General features: G+C 38.7%; 1 protein-coding gene across 6 annotated transcripts in view; it reads right to left on the minus strand.

Annotated features, from left to right (window-relative positions):
* The window catches only part of sptbn4b (spectrin, beta, non-erythrocytic 4b), a 106,287-nt gene that overhangs the window by 7,335 nt on the left and 77,477 nt on the right, over nucleotides 1–21,475 (minus strand). For 3 of the 6 annotated variants that reach the window (XM_077248461.1, XM_077248460.1, XM_077248464.1), the window contains 12 exons: nucleotides 15,738–16,001; nucleotides 13,546–13,770; nucleotides 13,364–13,453; nucleotides 10,408–10,686; nucleotides 8,317–8,447; nucleotides 7,870–8,074; nucleotides 6,779–7,024; nucleotides 4,522–4,656; nucleotides 4,156–4,400; nucleotides 1,082–1,268; nucleotides 573–657; nucleotides 274–470 (listed from right to left, as the gene is read on the minus strand). In XM_077248461.1, coding sequence (XP_077104576.1) covers nucleotides 274–470; nucleotides 573–657; nucleotides 1,082–1,268; nucleotides 4,156–4,400; nucleotides 4,522–4,656; nucleotides 6,779–7,024; nucleotides 7,870–8,074; nucleotides 8,317–8,447; nucleotides 10,408–10,686; nucleotides 13,364–13,453; nucleotides 13,546–13,770; nucleotides 15,738–16,001 — 2,289 coding nt within the window. Of the gene's footprint in view, nucleotides 1–273; nucleotides 471–572; nucleotides 658–1,081; nucleotides 1,269–3,991; nucleotides 4,071–4,155; nucleotides 4,401–4,521; nucleotides 4,657–6,778; nucleotides 7,025–7,869; nucleotides 8,075–8,316; nucleotides 8,448–10,407; nucleotides 10,687–13,363; nucleotides 13,454–13,545; nucleotides 13,771–15,737; nucleotides 16,002–21,475 lie in introns of all 6 variants that reach the window. The other 3 variants (XM_077248463.1, XM_077248462.1, XR_013210488.1) reach the window with 2 other exon arrangements.

Here is a 21,475-nt window from a genome sequence, read left to right on the forward strand (position 1 = left end):
AGATGGCTGAGTTCGATTTGTTTCCGGGTCACAGGCTGGAGGACAGAGGAGCAAGGAAACGAGGAAGCATCAATTTAAGTATTGAGAAGCACCCTTGGAGGTCAGTTCCAATCCTAGTCAAAAACACCTGAACCAGCTAATTAGGATCTTCAGGATTATTCAAAACGTCTAGGCAAGTGTGTTTGGCCAGATTGTAAGTAAAGTCAGCAGCACACTGGCCCTCCAGGAGCAGAATTGGACACCTCTTGGGCTTATTTGGCTGGTCGCTGTTACCGTGGTAAGACGGCGTAAAGAGCTGAAGCGCTCTTCCCATGTGGCAGCAGCTTTGCGGAAAGCTTCGTGTCTGCGAATCAGCTGCTCAACCTCATCCACACTGCCGCCAAGTTCATTACTACTTAGCAAGGGTTCCTGAGCAGTGAGCCAGGCCTCTGCTACCACTGCTTCCTGAGCAAACTGATGCACCTCCAACACTGAGAAGACACAGAATGAGAGTGAGATGTTGGGAAGACCATGACACTGATTATTATCATTTATGCATAATGTTTGTTCTGTATTAGTCTCATTTAACTAACTTTGCTGCAACTCTTCCCAGTGTTTGTCCCATTTCTCAGTCAGTTCGTGCTGCTTGGCCAAAACCTTTTCCAGTTTCTCTTTAATCTGAAACATTCAACAACTTCATCATCAGGTACTGACAGAAGACAGCTTTACATATTATTTAGTCATTTATCATCTCTTAGGCCAGAAACATCCTTTACACAAGTACACCAACGCAGAAACAAATAGTTGGCCAATGTACTACATACTCAACATGCTTTTTTATAAATTGCTGTGGTAGTAACAAACTGCAGTCCTCAAGGGGGAATAAACTCATTCAGGATCAGGTAACTACTTATAAACATGTCAACTTTAAATATTTAAAGGAGAACTGACTATAGAAGAAGAAGTGTAATTGTGGTCTGACACATTTCGGATTGCAACAATGCGTGAAATTGAACCTATATAAGGTATGTTGTGGGCCTTGCAGTGATTTAAGCATCACAATAGTTCCTGAACAGGTTGTGCTGGCTGTTTTGTGTGTCACCTCTTCTGATGCAGGGTTACGGGCCGCCAGTAAAGTCTTGCCCATCTCGATACACTGTAGGACACTCTTGTTGCGGGCCTCCACCTCACTCTTGAGGCTCTGGTGATAGTTCATCAGGACCTCCACGGATGACACATCCCTGCAAGCACCAGAGAGCCCATATCCCATTAAAGCTCTGAGGAAAGAGCTGACAGTGAGAGGAGAGAGAGTTACTCTGGCCAGAATACATGGACCAGTCTGCCCAAAGAAAGAAACAGCAACAGAAGGCCATTTTGACACAATGAAATATGTCTATGATGCCTCCTGAAGTTTTCCAGTATTATAGTTTCTTTATTAAGACTTTATAAGCACAATAGCTGTGTTCCAAAACCTAGTGAGCTGTTTACCAAGACAGCATTTTAACAGCAAAAGCTGTTTCAGTAGGAAGAAACATTATGCTGACTTCTAAGATAAAGTCTTTTGGCAAAATACCTTCTAAGGCAACAACGCATGCGCCCTTTGCAGAGAAGGCCAACCTAGAATGCATTACAACAAACTCAGTGGTTGTAATGGTGGATGAGTTAAGAAAAATGTATAATGTATATTAAAATATAAAAATTATTCATTAAATACTGAGAAGTATCAATAAAAATTTTTTTTATCTAATTATTGTGCATACTGTGTTAGCTTTGCAACTTGCAACGTCAGACTCTATTGAAATCCATTTCAAAAAAGTGAAGTGCTCCATGCATTTTACATGAAAAGTGCCACTTGAAAAGCATTTCAAATTCTCTTTGGCAAGGTTGTAGCCTAAGAAGGTATTTGCCTATGTAGGCAGTAGGGTTGCAAATTTCTGGAAAAATTCCAGAAACTTTCCAAAAACTTTCAATGGGAAGTTAAGATGGGGAATTTCGGAAATATTCCAAGTTGAAAACTTTACGGGAATTAAAGGGAATTAATTGGAAACTTAAGGGTAATTTATACATTTTATACAATAAATATAACTGTATCTTACACAAACATAAATATAACATTTTGTTTGTTTGTCGTGAGCAGACATGCATGCAAACTAATACAAATTAAAAAAAAAAATTTGGACTGATTTATTTGTGAGTAGAACTTTAATTGATTATTTCACTGAACAACAGAAATGCATGAATGTTGAATAAAATAAGCATGTTTGCAAATGTCCACAGTCTTTCCTTCTACACTGGCTGAGGTGAAATGTATCCACAGATCAGATGTCGCATGTGGCATTGTTCTGTAGAATAAGATTAGAAAAAACCTTGTAAAAAAACACTAATGCAATGCCATGCACAGATATATAAATAGTTAGCTAAACTATTGGAATATTCTGGAATGGTAAACATATTTGACAGTTGATGCTGGACAAATGAATAGAAATAGGCCAGATGAATAGATGAACACTCCTCAATCAGTATGCTAAATCAAACTATAAGCTAGGTTCTAGATCATATCTGTTGACCCTAGTAATATCATCAAAACTTACATGACTGGATGTAGTCCTTGGGCTCAAATGCAGTTGTGTGGCTTCAGTCCTGCTGTAGTGTGCAGGATTCTAGAAATTATCTGTGCATGTGATGGAGGAATGCACAGTGCATGCAGGGGGTGTGGCCTCAAAATTGTAAGTGCAGGGTAGACATTTAAATTAATTTGCATTAAATCTGGTTGCTTTAAAGGTGCAGTGTGTGACTTTTAGCGACATCTAGCGGTTCGGTTGCGAGTTTACACTAAGGGCTCAGCTCTCCCTTTCGAAGAAGCTACCGTGGCGAAAACGGGACAAACATCGTCGTCTGAGACAGCAGAGAATAGCCAGAGTAAACCAAGTTTCTGTACCACAGTCCATTATAAACCACATCATGGATACAGTTTACAAAGCCATAGTCAGGTGAGGATCAAGGGTCTTAATATATAATATAATAATAGTAATCAGCTGATTGTCTCACGAACGTAACCAGCACATTTCTCCCCACATAGCAAACCCATAATACAGCGAGGGAGAAGAACCACATGAAACTATGCAACTATATATTTTTTCTAACAGGGTAGTAAAAGTTTAGATGGCTAATATGAGCTGTTACTGTGGCTGAGCTGGTTAAAGCGTAAAGCCTTGTTTATACTGGACGCGTCCGCATGAGCCCAAAGCTGCCTGCGGCAAAAATAACGTGATTGTAACAGCGCGCGCGCCTCTGCATCCCCTAGACACCATTTACTACACACAATAGGCTTTTTTCTCTGATTTTGGAAACTCGATCGACTTAAAATGCTTCCAAGATCGACGGGTTGTTGATTCCTGTAACTGTTTTACGGTCAATGACAAGAGTACTAATCAGCTGTCTCACGAACGTAACCAGCTCATTTATCCCCACATAGCAAAGCCATAACACAGCGAGGGAGAAGAATTAAGCTACATGAAACAATCCAACTACATATTTTACACCATCATAGAAGGGGATTCCCGCGCCTATGTAGATATAAATGTCTCATTCTAAGGTAATAAAAACATTACGGTTTATTAAGTAAGTTCTTTATACACCACTGAACACATAGTTATGGATGTCATATTGCATTTCTGTTAATAGATACTCAAAGTTTTTACACATTGCACCTTCAACCAAGATAATACTGCAAGATATCAACTACATTTATTTTCCCTGTTACAGGCAATCCTTCAATTTTGCAAATTTCCATTTTATTCCCATTGATTCCTGTTAATTCCCATGGAAAGTTTCAAATTTAGAAAATTCCTGGAATTTTGCAACCCTAGTAGGCAGCAGACAGCGAAGCAGCTCACTAAATTTTGTAACAGATCTATTGTGTTCTTAACAGAAATCCTGTACAGAACTCTTGATAGATACTATTACACTTAATTGTAATATGTGTAAATACTCCAGTGGTTCATGCACTTACCAACTTATCACTTATTTGTGCTCGTGGTATGATACCTATAGTACCCTCCAGCGGCCACAGTGGCTGCTCTCCAGCTGACCTGACGCAAACCTTCATGCATTATAATGTTAAAGCACCGTAATGATTTCCTATAAGCAGAGCAGATGTCACAGCATGTGTCTTACCTTGGTTTCTCCCCAGTTCCTATCTGACAGATGATGCTCTCCATCCACATCAGCTGATCACGCACCATCCCAAAGAAACGTAACTTGTCTGTTGCTGTGGTGATCTGCATTCGGCAGTCCTCGCAGGATATGAGCAGCTCTTTCCATGCCTGCATCACTTCGTGTTCCTGCATGGCGATGGCTTCTGCTTTCTCGCCGGCATAAACTGTTCGGAGCTGGGCTGCACTCTCCTGTAACTGTCTTACCTGAGGAAAACAACCCTTTTTTATTAATATGCACTGTTGCCACTGTCATGAAACTTATTGTAGAGATCTATCCACTATTTAATTCGTGTTTCTTGCATTAGGATGTGTTGCATTAGTTCACCTGTGCAACAAGTAGTTGAATATCATGTTCAAAAGTCTGCATGAGTCTCTGTAGAGTGCTGGTATTTGAAGTGCCTCCTTGACATGCGCGAACCTCAGGTAACCTCCGCTGCTTATCCTCAACCTGTGCTAACACCTGACACACACACACACACACACACACACACACACACACACACACACACACACACACACACACACACACACACACACACTTGTGTTATTCCACACATGCAGACACATTGTGGCAGCATGATGCAGCACATACACCTGCTCTTAATTATCCTGTACACACAGAAAACACACCAACACACACAAACAGAGCTCAGTCTCCCAACACCTGCAGTGGAAGGACAAACATACCTCAGCATTATCCCACAAATATCACTGTAATAAATAAAAAACTCCCCAGGACATCAAGGAGAACTAGGACTGTTACTCAACCAGTAATATAGTGTACACATGCCCATGCACATTGTAATAAATGTTGGAGATGGAGGACAAATGATTATGAATTCTTCTGATAAATCCCCAAAAATGGTATATATTAAAGACTATCTGCATGCTTTGAATGTAACGGATGGAGATGACCCAGAAATAAGAAATGTTTATGTAACAGACAAGGTTGAGATTTTTATGGACGGTCTTATTGTTGAACACCTCCGGAGGGACAACGCAAGGAGAGTTCGCAAGACGGAGAGAAAGACGCTGGAGAAGATCTTCCGCTAAGACGTCGCTCCCTGGGAAAGGACTGATTCATCGTGCACCGCAGTTAATAAAAATTATCAAACAAGTTGAACGATTAAATAGGAAAATATTAAACATTGTGAACAGTTTTATGGTTGAAAATGAAATAGATGGCTCAAATGAGGATGTGTTGAATTTGCAGGACAAGCTCGAATGACTCAAAGCATAATTTGAGCTTGACCTGCGAACTTAAGGGTCATTGTTAGAAGTCTTACAGTATGTGTGGGTGTATGTGGTCGCAAAATGTTTAGGTTGTTAGGGCCACATGTATTTTTAAAGGGGAACTGTGAACATCGTATGCCTCAGACATAGAAAATGTGTGAAACTAGGGAAAGGTAAAAAAGGCTGCGTTAGAAAAACGTGTATGTGTATGTGCTGCATAAAATAGGTGTGAAAAGAAAAAATAGATATTTATAGAATATATTATAGAAAAGGACTAGGATAAGTCCAAAGATTTACCTTGTAAGGGAACTGACTAAACTATAATGACAGCCCATAGTTAGAAGGCGGCCTATAGCAGGGTTAGCATAAAAAGCCTTGGAGAGGTTTTTTCAGGGCCGCAACTTATACGTGTTTATGTTATTTTTGCCTTTGGAATTTTTTTTCCTTGTATTATTCGGAATCTCTTTTAAATATAACAAAATCATGTTGTGGTGATTCGTTAAACTTTTTAAACAAGTCTAAGAGTAATTTTTCCCTATCAATATTTCATGCTTTTTGTAATAAAAAATATTAATATTGGCAAACGCCCAGTGCATTCGAATCCGAGATTGAACTGCTTAGAGGACCCTGAATCGACATCTTACATCTTTAATCTAAAGGTAAGGGCAATATTTGATTACAGCAGATTATGGGAATGTTTTAGAAGGATCTAGATGTTACAGCGGGATAAAATACAACATGCTTGCTCCTGCAAAAGTTGCCACCACAATAGCTGTTTCCATCCATCTACTTTTATGCAATTTTTGGGTTACCTCATAAAAAACTGCTAAATGGTTGGGTATAATGACCTTCCAGAACTGTCTCACACGATTGCATTCCCAAACTTAATGTATCTAAACGCAAGATAACATGGCGCAAGTAATTTTAGGAGCCCATGTTTCTTTCCGGACTGCAGCAACGTCCAATTTTATTAAATATTTTGCGCCAATTTCCCAGCAAGTGACGGTTTTGTTCTCTAGAACACATGGGATAGAAACAGTGCTATATTCGCAAATTATTTCTGCGTTATTTTAAGTTTGCGCATAAGTGATTCTGGTGGTTTCTAGGGCATTGATATGGTGTTCTAAGTGGTTGTTAATGCAATGTTCTGTCAGTGCTAGGGTGTTCTGGATGGATGCATGTCCATATGGTGCAGGATGAGTTTAATAATCAGTCATTTGAAGAGCCCCATGAGCAACAGTGATAATTTAATATGAGCAATAGTCATAGTTATGATGTCCTTTGTCAAACATCACTCATTTTAGATGCTTTAATTAATCAGATGGTCTGCATTTCCTATTTCTACATACCTCTCGAGAGTCAGAGAAGAACTTGTGTAACTGGTGTGAAGCAGCGAGCATCTGTCCCCGCGTCTCCATCAGCTCCAGCAGATCTGCCCAGGCCTCGTTCACCCCATCCTTCCATTCAGCGATGGTGGCTGCATCTGCGTGGCCGTAATCTATGAGCTCGTCAACCATCTGGTTAACAGCTGTGACCCTCTCGTGGCCCAGGCTCCCTGTCTCCGCTGCAAACTCTGTAAATTTCTCCTGCAGAATCTGAGGATCAGGAAAAGTGTCATCATGACAGGACACAAGTGTTAAAGTTCCACTGAAGTGCCTTGAAACGCGCAGCATTATTCAATGTGTTGACGTAATTTCCACAGAAACAGGAAGACAGGCTGGGACATATCGAACAGCTTCTCCCAATACCAAAAAATAGCCAATACCATTTTGTTTATATCACAGCTCAGCCAGAGGCAGTTTCCTCCTAATCTCCTCCATATCATATCGCAAAATGTAGCATTCTGTGCAGAAATCAAATGGGTCCGATACGTTTTATGATCTGCGCCGACTTGCACATATGATCCGCTCTGTGCTGTCGTGTCTCTGGAACGGAGCAGACTGTGCGCGCTGCGGCGGTTCAGTGACACTGACGTGAAACCAGACTTCATTCGCCCCAATAGAAAGCATATTTACACTGTCTGAATCGTTCCCTATCCCCTATATAGTGCACTATGTGCCATTGAAGAAAATAGTAAATTTTCCACCATGTAAAACCACCATGTAGAAAATAGTAAATTTTAGCCGCAGCTTCAGCTTCTATTTATAATGTAGGGGCGGAGCTTCAGATTCTAGAGAGCATTTGATTGGACAGAAAATCTGATGAGAAGCTGAAGTGCAGAGTAATGTCATCAAAATCATTGATCCATATTGGCGGAAGTGAGAGACTGTACGTTTTGAACGCTTATATCTTCTAATTGCGAATTTTGTCATTGTTTTGGAGCGCATAGATAACAGTAAGGCTAACATAGTCATACTAAAAGCCCAATTTTGATTTCATGGGGACTTTAAGAAACAGAAGAGCTAGAGTTGATCTGATAATGCAACAGTGTAAAACTGACCGTGACGTGCTCAAAGTCCTGTCCGAGTTCAGTGGAGCTGGCGATGACCTCCCTCTCTGCTATCCACTGCTCAAGCTCATCCACCTCCCTGTTGAGCTGAAAGAGCCAGTACTGCTGCTCCAGACGAGACTTCCTCTCCTCCACCAGGTCCTTCAGAGACACGTACAGCCTGTCGATCTGAGACTGACGCTTACTGATCTGCTCACTGAGGCACAAGCATACACACACATACTTGGATTTCATTCAAAGGAAAAAAAAATCAGTGAAATCTGTTACTCTTGAAAGCTTTTATCACTGGAATACAAAGAAATGTTTGATGATAATGACATTACTTAAAAGTGAAAAGCCTAAAGAGTGCTGTGTGTTTCATTTGGTCAGTTTTCTTTACAATGGCAGTAAAGAGATCTGTGCTGCTCTTTGACTGTAAGGCGATTGCTGAACATTTACCAGTCCGGATGTCCGAGCTCCAGAAGCTGTCTACACTGCTGAGACAGCAGTCCGATGGTCTCAGCATAGTCCTCTATGGTCTGCTCCAGCGCCAACTGTTTCTTCAGCAACTGCAGAGTGCTGGCTTCATCCTTAACAGAGAGAGGACACAGCTCAGATACACTCATCCTGCTCCAATGTCATCACAGCAGCCCAGAAAACTATAATCTACTGCAGGTGTCCGTGCCACAAACTAAAGGTTCCCGAAAAACTGCTGTCAACTCAGGTCTCAACAATGAGGATGTTTCTTTCTAATCACCCAGCTGGACGAGTAGTTAAACGTGTGTACTTATCCTGCCAACATTGTAATTACAGTGCGTGTGTGTATATATATATATATATATGATTATAAATCATTATTTTTTGCAACACTTAAATTTTTTATTTTTCATTAACACTTGCTCTAGCTTGTTTCCTATTCTAGCTTTCTAATAAACCTGGCATTATATACTATGAATACTGTATATTTAAAATGCAATATTAATTAATTATTATCATTATTTTTTAAACTTTTTTTTCAACACACACACACACACACACACACACACACACACACACACACACACACACACACACACACACACACACACACACACACACACACACACACACACACACAGTCACACACACATATACAAAATGAATATTGTTGGCTCTGTAATGAATTTCTATTTAAGTCACTTTGGATAAAAGCATTTAATACATGTAAAATGAAATGTAAGGAATAATTGATGACAGGCCTTTGAGTTATTAGAAAAATAATGCACACCCGATGTGGTAATGCGGTCACGACGCGAAGCGGTTCATTATTTTTCTAATAATTCAACGGCCTGAAGTCAAATATTCCGCTTATACTACAGTTACCACACCTCGAAACATTGTTCAGATGATGCATTTCAAGACGTTTGTCAAGTTTTTGTCATTAAAACACTCTTGTATGTAGGACTAATTTCTTACCCATCTAATCCCATGCCTCAGTTGCTAATTCCAAAGCGTCATTTTAGAGTTAGTAACGGAGGTTTGAGCCACTGACAGCAGACTAATGCTGGACACACTTTACGACTTGCTGAAACATTCTAAGACTGACTGTTTCCATCGACTGTAGCAGATTTTAAACAACGACTGTGAACACTGACTCAACGCGCTGAACAGGCGTTTCGGCATGATCAGTCATAAGTATCAAATTACATTCATAACTGGCCTTAGAGTAGTGTTTCCCTGGCTTAATGCAGTTATGAGAGAGAGAGAGAGAGAGAGAAAGAGAGAGAGAGAGAGAGAGATGTTGCAATAATGAGACAAAAGTATGTGCCTCAATTTTATCATTTATTTATTAATTCAGTTTGTTTTAATTAATTCGTTCATTCTTTTTTTCTATTATTGACAGTAGACTAGCCTAATAAATGAAGCACAACGCCCTTTTAACAAGTAGGCCTATCAATAATTATTTATTTGTTATATTATCTGGAATAATAATGAAAACCCGTGCACCAGGACTATCAGCTTTATTTATATATTGAGTTTAATTTTCTATTGATTATAGATAGGACTATATACTTTATTTATTAAAAATAAACTGCATTTGTCCATTGATTGTGAAGCTAGACATCGAAAATTGCAGATCAAGCGCATGGGGCTGCATGTTTTTTCTTGTTAAGAATTGTATCCTATTTTCCGTTATTACAGTTAACTACGTGCAGTGATATGGAACTGTAAAGCGGTCAAACCTGCCAGGAAATACTTTAGACGTGTATTTTTACACGTTCTCAACCAATCAGAATCAAGCATTCAACAGCCCTGATAGTATAAATTTATATACTGTATATACCATATATGGTAACATATATAACCTAGTATTAATATAATACATATATAAATGTAAGGAAAAACATTTACAAAACACTTTATCTATACGAGCCAAATAGATAACACTTTATTTATAAGCATTATTTATGTATTTGATATGATTTCATTTGAACAATATTTGATCTTTTTAAGAGTATTTCTGTCTGGAGTTTCTCACCCCCACATGCCCTCTCTGTTCTCCTCTCCTACCTTTCCCGTCTCCTCATTCATCATGTGCAGTTCCTGCTCGCTGAGCCAGGCTTCCACTTCTCCCACATCAAAGTAGTACTGCTGCGCCTGGTACATGGCATCCAGCACGAGCTGCCGGCGCTCCGTCTCGACCCACAACACCTCCCACAGGTGATGGAGCTGCTCCATGCCGTCCCTGATGCTGTCTGCCTCCGGACTGCGGATGGAGGCGATCACTCCTGCTCGCTCCAGAACATCCTCCACACGCGCACGGTGACCATGAAGCTCTTTCTGCAGACTCTGACAGGAGATCATCACCATGAGGAACAGATTCAGTGAAATACACATCTCTATATTTTTCTGTCGAGTACTCAAAGTGGGAAAAATAACATGGGATGTTGGTGTCCCTATTAGGCGTTTTAACTCTTTCCCAGCCAACGTTTTTGATAAAAGTTCCCAGCCAGCACCAGCATTTATGATCATTTTCACAAAAGTTTCATGGCCCCCAGAATATTGTGTTGTATGAATATCTGAACATGCAATATATGCAAACATATGCTATTTTCTCAGCTTTTTGCTCAAAATATGAAAACGTTTTTTGCATATCAGTGACAATCTTGAAAGTCAGAAAATTCAGTCAGTGATGGGGAAATGGATGTCCTGATGGATATCCTAACCACCAGGATATCGTTGGTCAACCTGTTTCACTGGAAAGATTATGCTGATTGACTAAAGGCTGGAATATACTACACATCGGAACAGATTTGAAAACGTACACTTGCCGACTTCGTAAATGGGTCAGAGAAAAACTATGCATCATAACACTAAACGACAGAGGATAACGCACTACCAGACTTTCAAGAAGTTCAGAAGATAACAAAGGCCCTGTTTACACCTGGCATTAAGATGCATTTTGGTTGATCTGATCACAAGTATGCGATCAAGTATGCAGATGTGTGCGTAATATGTGGGTGAGAAAAGTTTCACGCAAAGTGTGGGATCGACCAATGTAGTGTTACAAATTTATTAAATGTTTAATTGAGGTTCCAATACAATAGTATATAAACTGAGACAGTTTCGATTACTGAATTCAGCATTTAAGGTTATGATGGTGATGATATTTGCTGTGAAACAGTTTTCCAGCAAGAGAGTCTGGCAAATCCTGTTTTCTGTATCTGTCAGATTACTGCTCTTTATCGAACCTGCTATTCCTGTTTCTCTCTATTTAAGCAGATGCAGATTACTGAAACTTTGGTAGCTTCTGTCTCAGCGGGAGAGTTCTGCCATTCCTGTTTTTGAGTCTCACTGTTTGAATAGTTATGCTGATTGGATTGGGACCGGTAACGGGCTGACTTCTGTACTTCATTTACATGCTTTGTTTCAGAGTGTCCCCACTACTATGTAACTCCTCCCCCTTTAAAGGTATATGAACTCTACTGTATACTGCCTTAGTTAGACTCGAGACGAGCTTGGAAGACTACAACGACGCACAGCTCGTGTTCTCAATAAAGAAACCATCTTAAGATACAAACCAGAGTCTCCTGGTCTTCGCTTCTGAGTTTTCTACACTTTGGGAGAAAAAGTTCACAACACCAACTTGTACTTAGATAGGTGTAAATATAAGCACAACTCTGAGCATGCTTATGCAGAGAATGATGATACTACAAAAAGAAAGTGCCGACGTGTGTTTCTTGTGTCCTTTAATTACAAATACTCAATTAGCAATTTCATAGTTCAAGCTAGACATTTGCATAATTGCTGTACAAAGCTATAAAAGACAGTTGGATTGGAGCTATAGTGCCATGGCTGATCTCACTTTGCTGGAAGATTTGGCAAACGGTGTGCAGAAAACCTGTTTTTTGTCCTCCTCCAGTAGCAGATATTTCCCGTTTGTATGTTGTGACCCTTTTTTTGGCAGCGATTTTAATGTCAAACCATTTCTTTTTTATTACTGGCAGTGTTCTTTCCTCTGACCCAACAGAATTAACAGCAGCTGTTATTTTCTCCCATGTACAATTTTTTCTTTTGTTTGTTATGCCTCAAGTGAGTGACCCAAATAACACTTTTTGGTTTTCTTCCACTTGGCTCACGAGTACTATCTGAGAAGTTTCTCGTTTTCGCCCTCTTTGCCATGATTTCAGTGAGGACACATACATTCACGTGATTTATAAAGATGTTGTAACGTTATATGATTAATTGGCAACGTTTTTGAATGCAAATGACCATGAACGTGAACGAGCATGGTGTTTAAGAACGTGGGGGATTTATCAATAATGATTACTTACTGGCACGCCCTTTTTTTTTAACAATATAAATTTAATTCATAAGACTGAATATACTAAATATATAATTCGTAGGACTAAATATAGATTATTTTAAGGCACTGTTGATGAGGCCCCTGGTGTTTTAATCCGTCTCTCCACTTTCAACCACTTCTTTCCTGATTTCATCGAGTGGAGGGTCTATGGACGGGTAAATGTATGGAGTTTTTCAGATCTCTGTTCTGATAGCCGCAAAATCATTAGAATGTGTTTTCATCTACCTCTGGAAGTGGTCTAAAGAATTTAGCGTAGTTCACTTGTGATCCGATCGACCAAAATGCTTCTTAATGCCAGGTGTAAACGGGACCAAACTCACACAGAAACATCTGCCTCGTTACAAGGAGACATGAGAAATGAAAAAAATGTCGATTAAAATCAAAATCTCCTCCGACTGGATGGAATCATAGTCGGAAGCAAAAAAATCAGTCTGTGGCCATCATACACTATGCGATTTTCTGTGAAATCTGCCTAAAAACTGCAGAATGGCCCTGACTTTTGATAGCTACTATTGAGTCCAGACTGAAAATTGTGGGAACAATCTGGCCAAAAGTTATGTAGTGTTTTCTAGTCTCAAGTCAACCAGCTAGACCAGCACCAGACTAGCCTAAACCAGCATCACCTAAGCTGTTCTCAGTAAGATTTTGAGGTTGTCTTACTTGATTCTTCTTCATGAGTTGCTGTACAGCTTGTAAACTTGTCCCATGTTCCTGAGAAGTGGCCATAGGAAGATGCTCTTGTATCCACAACTGCGGACAAACACGTACACAATGTTGCGAGGCACATTGAAAATACCTAAATATATTCAACCTAATGGTTGTAATGAGGTTGTTAAACTCACAATTTCATCCTCAAGGTCACGGCCAACTTGGTGCACTTCTTTAGAGGCCAGCAGGATACGACGTCTCTCTTTCAGAGGCTCAATCAGTCGAACAATTCGCGTTTCCACACCCACTTGTTTCTCGGACACCTTTTCCATCACCTCCCCCTGTTGAGGGATGGAAGCCGCATGGACCTGCAGGTCTCCAACCTCTTTATACCACTCCTCCATATGACACTCCATCGTCTGTAAGCAAGAGAGTGGTAGAAGTGGAGTGAACATGACGAACAAGCAACGGGTGAGGTGTAGAACAGGAGAGAAAGTCAGGAGAACATAGTGGACATCCAAGAGAGCGGGACAAAGAAATACACAGTTCAGCACAGTTATGACAATATAGATAGTGGGAAACAGGAGAGGAAGAACACCAGAAAGACAAGAGGAGACAGGAAGTGAGTTATGACATCATCATAAACCTTTCAAACTTCCAAAGAAAACGTGTTGGCTTATTAAAGTTAAAAATGTGCTTGTAAAAAGTTGAAGTCATTGAAAATTGCAAACTAAGTATGATACCAAAGATATCTTCAGCTCATATACTACCGTTCAAAAGTGTGGCTTCTTTTTCTGGGGATTTTTTAAAATAATTTTAATGGATTCAATTTATCAAACGTCACAGTAAAGACATTTATAATGTACCTAAATATTTCTATTTCAAATAAATGCTGTTCTCGCTGTTCGACTGCGAGATGCGTCAAAATCAATCAAAACCCACAGCCAATCAGAACAGCGTGTGGGCGGAGTCTCGCTGCAAGTGCACGGCACCAGGGAGTAATCTTGACGGCACTCGCAAGAAAATGGATACGTAGGCTACATAATCAAATTCACAAATATTACACCATTTAAACATTATTAAAAATACATAGGCGACTGAGTTACTAAAACAATCTTTGTCAAAGAATACACTTGTTTGTTCACTTGAACGTTCTTGTTTCCATTTGTTTAATTTCAAGATCTGAGGTGAATTGTCCATTGTTGCTTTTACAGCTACAAAGCTGGAGCACTAAATGATATTCAAAGTCACATTGCATGCTTTTAACATTAAATTAAGCACATAAACAGTACCTGAGATTATCATTGCCACACTTTGTGTTTGTTGTTCCAGCCGCGACGTCGCAGATAAATAGAAACTCTGATTAACACGGAAAATATACCATTTATTGCGCGTCGCGATGCGTGTAGTTAGGACACGGTGTAAGAGACTTCTTTTTAAAAAAACATTAAAAAATCTTCCAATCTCTAACTTCTGAGAAAGATCCACATGACCCATTCGGGTAAGATGTTACATAAATTAAGACAGTGAAGTGAACTAGAGTAAATGACCAATCCAAACTCGTATATCAAGGGAAGTTCTCATAATTACAATAATGAGATTTAAACTTGTGACCTATTATTATGTCGTTCTGAAATGAGAAGCAGCAATTTCTTGAGTTAAGGCACAGTTAACATCAAACTAAAAGAGACCATAATTGTGAGTTATTTACTAGCATTATAAAATATGCAACTGAAACTTAAAAAAGAAAATAGAATTATAATGACTAATTCTGACATGCACACAACAAACTACAAGAGCTACATTTTTAATTGCACTAAATGTTACTGAAGGCAAATGTTTCTTTAGTGACAATTTGAAATATGCTGATGTATAAAAGGATAGGAGATATAACCACACACTCCCATATACACATAGGACCCCATATGATGCACATATGATATATATTCTGGTGAAGGTTGATGGGAATTTAAAGAGAGTAAAAGCAAACTGAAAGAATGAGAGGGTGTGTGCAAATAAAGAAAGCGAAATGAAGATGCTACAATACCGCTGATGGTGATGTGGATGGAGTGACGTTTGGACAGAGCTGAAACTGAACTCAGATCAGCTGAGAGCCATGGCATGCTGTCAGAGAGGAGAGCCACACCAGCGACATGAAATACACTCATACGGTGGACAGTGATGAGGCTCATATTACCAGTAAATGCAGCAGTGGAAAAGAAAATAAAAGTCTTCAGCACAGGAATCGGAAAGAAATAAAGAGCAAATTAAAAGGCATGTTGGAAACCAGCAATCTGATAAAAAACAAGTTCTGGAGGAAACATCATCTTGACGCTAAACACTGAAAGCTGCTGACACGCATGACTGTAAAAGAAAGAGTCTAGACCTGTAGTTTCTTCAGCTGCTTGTTGACAGTGGTGAGGTCCTGGCCGTAGTCCACGTGTGCCAGCTGTCCCTCGAGCTGCTGGAGACGCTGGTCCAGACTGGAGTAGCTCTGCACCAGCAGGTCGGCCCGGTTGGCCTCGAACAGCTGCCGGGCTTTGGCTTGCGTGGTGCTCTCCAGATCCTGCCAGCACTCGCGGATCTCCTCCAGTTTCTTCTTCACCAGCGCGCTCAGCTCCGGCTTCTCCTGCATTAACCGCTGGCCCTCCTGAGAACACAGAGAGGAGGAGAGGAAAACATCAGAATTCAAGGGTTAAAAAACTGCAAAATAACAATAGCCAATCTTCCAAACAAGAAACATTACTGCCCTTGTAAAAAGAAGTGCACTTTTTTGCATTCTTTTAAAACGGATATTATATATACTTGTGCAAAGTGAATACAATGTTTTCTGACACTTAATTGCATGTTATTTATAATTACATGAAAATGTATCAGTTTAAATGTTAGCTGAACTTAAGTGTGCTTTTTTGACCCACTTGAGTAGAATTTAAGTACATTTTTAATATGTGATTTCACAATTACTTCTATTGTCTTTGAAATTAGTATGTACTGACAACCATTTACAGTGAATTTAATGTCAGTTCTATTAAAACTTGTATGGCATGTATTTAAATAGATTTGTAATGAAGTTGCAATTTAGTATATTTTAAATACACTAAAGTTAAAATTGTAATCAAGTACTGTACTTTACATGTGCTAAAGTATCTTAGTCAGCACATCAAAATAAGTGTACTTCTTAAAAGCACGACAAAAATACTAAAACGATGATTTAAAATGTGCTTTAAACATGTAATTTCCCTTTATTAAAAAATGCACTTTTTAAAAGTGTACTTAAGTGTGTTAAGAAACAGTCATGATAATATATACTCTTCTCAAGCACAATTAAGTGGCCTTTTATTTCATTAATATTATATTAGCTTCGAGTACAGTTTTTAAAAAAAATTATACAATTAAACACTTTTTTTTCACAAGGGTGTAGTAATTTTGCACCATAATAAAAACACACATGATGACATAATTTTTTGCAGAACTGCTTTATAGATGAAATGAACTAATTTAATAATTCATTATCTTTACAACGGAACCGAATCAAAACTGAACTGATCAACAGCCGAAATGAGTAATTTTCCTGTTATCATTAGCTGCGTTTACATGGACACTTATAATTGGATTGACGGCTCAATCGGACTAAAAAACCTTCATGTAAACGCCTTAATCGATCCGATTGAGCTCGATCCGATTGAAATTTCGATCGGATTGATAGGGGTGGTTTACTCCTTTTGTAATCCGATCGAGAGAACATGTAAACACTTGATCGGATTGAAAACCGAAACTAAAAGGACTGCGCGTGTGCAATGACGTTGAAATAGCGTAATGACGTATGACGCGCGGAACAATCTGTTCTTCCTGTTGAATAAAGTGAATATAAATGAGTGTTCCGTCATTAAAAAAATCTTATTTCACTCAGCGTCTGTGAAGTGGAGCAGAACAACGTCCCACCAGTGCTTGTTTCAGATTATCATCGATTGACGACTGGTTTTGTGCGCGTTGGTTTACTGTGTGATCAATAGCAGTACGGCAAAACGGTTCATGCTCATCGTCTCCAAATCATGACCAGAGACGGATAAATATTAAGTCTGCTGTTTAAAAAAATAAATAAAGGAGAATAGTTATGCGCGAACAGCGGCATATTCGTGCAGTGTGCGCATGTCAAAAAATCAATTCCGATTTGAATCTTGTGACATATAAACGCGCACATCAACCCGATTACTTTATTTATAGTTCATGTAAACACCGTGTTCGGATTCATCAATCGGATTGATTTCATTCCGATTGAACCATGTAAACGCAAAGCTGCTTTGAAACAATCTGTATTGTATAATGCATTATATGATTAAAGGTGACTTGACACAGCTTTAAATTTATATTTATTTGACTACAAAATGGACATGTACAGTAAATTTGGTGAGTCATGAATCAAATCAATGAATCATTTTTTTAACCACTTAAATTAAACTGAAAGATTCAAATCAATCAGCTCATAGCTTATGAAAGCCAACATGTTGTAACAAAGGAAACAGCACATCTGTAAAAAAAATTAAAATTACAAAAAATTAAACAAAATAAAGCACTGGCTAATTCTGAGAGATTAACTAGTCATTAGCACATCACAGTAATGGCAGCGCTGAAGACTGTGATTCACACATGTACAGACAGCCAGATCTGGACTTCAACTGCACCTGCGTCACTTCAGTTCAGCTCAGGACAGAGAGCTGATATAACAATCAGAGCAGATGCTCCATCACAGACACACACAGATTACAAAACTGCTGATATCATTTTGTTCGCAGACGCTCATCTGTGCTCCACATTTAGCTTTAAAAGTTAGAACTAGAACAGAAGATACATCTGGCATTATGGCCTGTTACTGCCACTATCACTATTACTACCCTTGTGAAAAAGAAGTGTGCTTCATTGTCTTGAAAGTGCACTTATTGTGTGCTTAAAGGATGTTTTAAAAAAAAAAGTTAAACTTTGTTTTAAGGTGTCCTCATTACAGTGTAATTATACATTTAAGTAGGGAGTAATAATAATTAACTACATTTAGTTATTATAGGGTTAGGGTTTGGATTAGGATGTGGTAAGGGTTAGTTGCATGTAATTATGCACAGTTTATAGTAACTACTATAGTAAGGACACTAAAATAAAGTGGTAACTCCTGCATAAAATAGCGCTGGAGACTTAAGGCCTGAAAATGGATGCCAAGGTTGCGTCGTTTTAGTAACATTGGTTTTTCTGTTTCACAGAACCAAGATATGCTGTTGTTGTAATGTTAGTTATAGTAACAGGACAGTTTTGAGCATCAGTGAACACTCAAAGCTTTATTTTGCTTCGCTTCAGCTATGGTAAAGAGACATCCACTCTTGCATTGCATGTTCGTGCATTTTGAGGGCGGAGCAATGAAGGAAGGCGTGTGTATCAACAGTTTTTATCAGAAATCGCTTACTGCACCTTTAAAGTCACATTTAATATAAAATAAAATATAATTATATTTTCATTTAATTGCAAATAGCATGAATTTAAGTGTCTAAAACATTACATTCATTTCACACTAAACACTTTACGTAGTTACGACGTAGTTACATGTTACTACATACACTTTTATAGTACAAATATTGTAATAGTAATAACAGTAAATTATGCGTAATTACAAGCACTTATTTGAGTAAGTACAATGTAACTACGTCATCTTAAAATAAAGTGTAACCATATATACTTTTAAAGTATATTATTTCTGTAATAAGTACTTCTTTTTCACAAAGATAGTGATCATACTCTGTTCCCGAATTATTAAGATCTGGCTTGTAATACCCACCAGAACACCCTAGCAATCGCACAGCAACATGCTAAAAACGACTCGAAACATCGAACCAGCCACATAGCAATACCCTGGCGACACCCTTGCACAATGATGACAACTTTTGCATGGGCAAGGGCTACACACATTTTCTGTAGAAAATATAAAAACCTATTTATATCTCATTGTTTCTTTGTTTTATGTCCCCCCCCTCGCTCGTTTCAAATACTTTTGTTCCTCGTTCGTTACGAATACTCTTGTGCGCGGGGAGTTTTTAGAACATTTTTCCATATTAAAGACAGTGCCAATGTCTACAGAAGCTGGCATGAGCGCAGACTCACACACACATTGTCCCTTCCCCACCTGATCACCACACAGACCATGGGATCCTAAAACGCACATGCACATACACACACATGCAGCGTCCCTCCCCCAAAACAAAAAAAAATTATAATACATCCTCTCTGTCAGGATTGGGTGAGGGGGAAGGGGTTATACAGCGATACAGCAGTGACCATGGAAATCATGCCCATGAGCACAGGAATCAGACCGGCTGCTTCCCACTCACACACGCACACACACACGCACACACACACGCACACACGCACACACACACGCACACACATGCACTCACACACAAATGCACACCGTCAGCCAATCAGCGACATCGCAGGCTATCTAAGGTGTGTGTCTGAAAAAAACAAAGTATATAGCTGTGCACAATGAAGTGAAAAAAATATGGTGTAGGTGAAACAATTTACAATTTTTTAATCAGGATTTGCTAGTAAATTTCACATTGCATAAAGAAACGGCAAGTAAAAACATTAAATTGAGCGCAACATTTTGAACTAGCAAGACTAATACTGTATTTTCATGTAAAACACTCCAATAATCCGTTTTATTTAACAACTATGAAAAGCACTTTTTACAGTGTATGTACAGCGTACTGTGAATATGTTATCTAATTAAAGAATAATTACATAATATACAGAAAAATGAGCTAATTAAACCTTTGACCTTTTTTAAACGCTGGGTTCCCACAGTTTCATTACTGGATTAAGCAATGTTTCACAATTTGTAATTTTAAAAGAGGTTAGCACCTTTATGAGTCCTCCCCGAATTGCAGTGCTAAATTAAAAAAAATGCTTCATGCGTTTTTTAAAACATTTAAATGACAGCTTAACCCAGAATGACGGCAAAGGACAGAATGTAGCTCACAGTTATATAATGAAAATAAATTATTAGTACTGCATTAAATTATTACATAGTTTAAATTAATACATTTTTAGCTAACTGTGTGATTTGTATATGTACATTTCTGAAATCCATAATTTAGACAGTCACCTCTGATAACAGATCACTCTAAATTATAATGCAGACGCATGCATTTTCTGTAAAGCTGCTTTGAAATGATGTGTATTGTGAAAAGCGCTATACAAATAAATGTGAATTGAATTGAATTACAACAAATTATTTATGTTATTACTAGTTATCAACATGGAACCTTATGAGTCTGTGGTGATCATGTGAGATTTGCATCCAGTATAGATGCATGTAACGGCAGTGTCCACATTATAAGTGGTGTTATCAGTGATGTTGCATACGTGTAACCTGATGGGAGTCCGTCCCAGTCATGTGGCACACTGCAACAGCGGCCGCAACGTCTTTTATTTATTTATTTTTTGATGTGAGAAGAGAGCTGTGAAATGGGACAGGTGATCTCTAAAGGTTACATTAGCTGTGGTATTAGAAATGGCTTCACAGACATATTTATTGTTCTGTACGTCTGAACGTGAGAACAGAACACAGGCTGAGCAAGACTGTATGGGTAAATCACATGTACAGTTACATTACTTAGAATAAGACATTTGCATTAAACATGAAGCCTCCTGTTTGCATTTTGACTTTAATTTCCTGACAATTAGAAATTCCCATGATTTTAAAGCATCCAAACATTTGCTTTCATTTCCAGATCCAGCTTTTTGGGTGTTTTTGGAGCATGGGAAAGCAGCACTGCATCTGCACGATATAAGTAAAGTTTATTTATTGGCATTAATGGTTCCATGAAGAACCTTTAACACCCATGGAACATTTTTACAGCACAAAAGGTTCTCTATAGTGGGAAAAAGTTCTTAAAATTATTTTAACGTTTAAATTATTTTAGCATCTATAGCAAATTAAAGCATAGCTGCGAAAAAAACGATACTCGGTTACTAACGTAACCTCGGTTCTCTCTAGAGAGGGAACGAGTATTGCGTAAGTTTAGCTTACGCTACGGGAAAGATTCATCTTCTCGAGATACTGAAGCCAAAAAATTATCCTTA

This window comes from Siphateles boraxobius, unplaced genomic scaffold (assembly GCF_051911475.1).
Source record: "Siphateles boraxobius isolate OS27281-9 unplaced genomic scaffold, OSU_SipBor_1 30, whole genome shotgun sequence".
NCBI classification, from domain to species: Eukaryota; Metazoa; Chordata; class Actinopteri; order Cypriniformes; family Leuciscidae; genus Siphateles; species Siphateles boraxobius.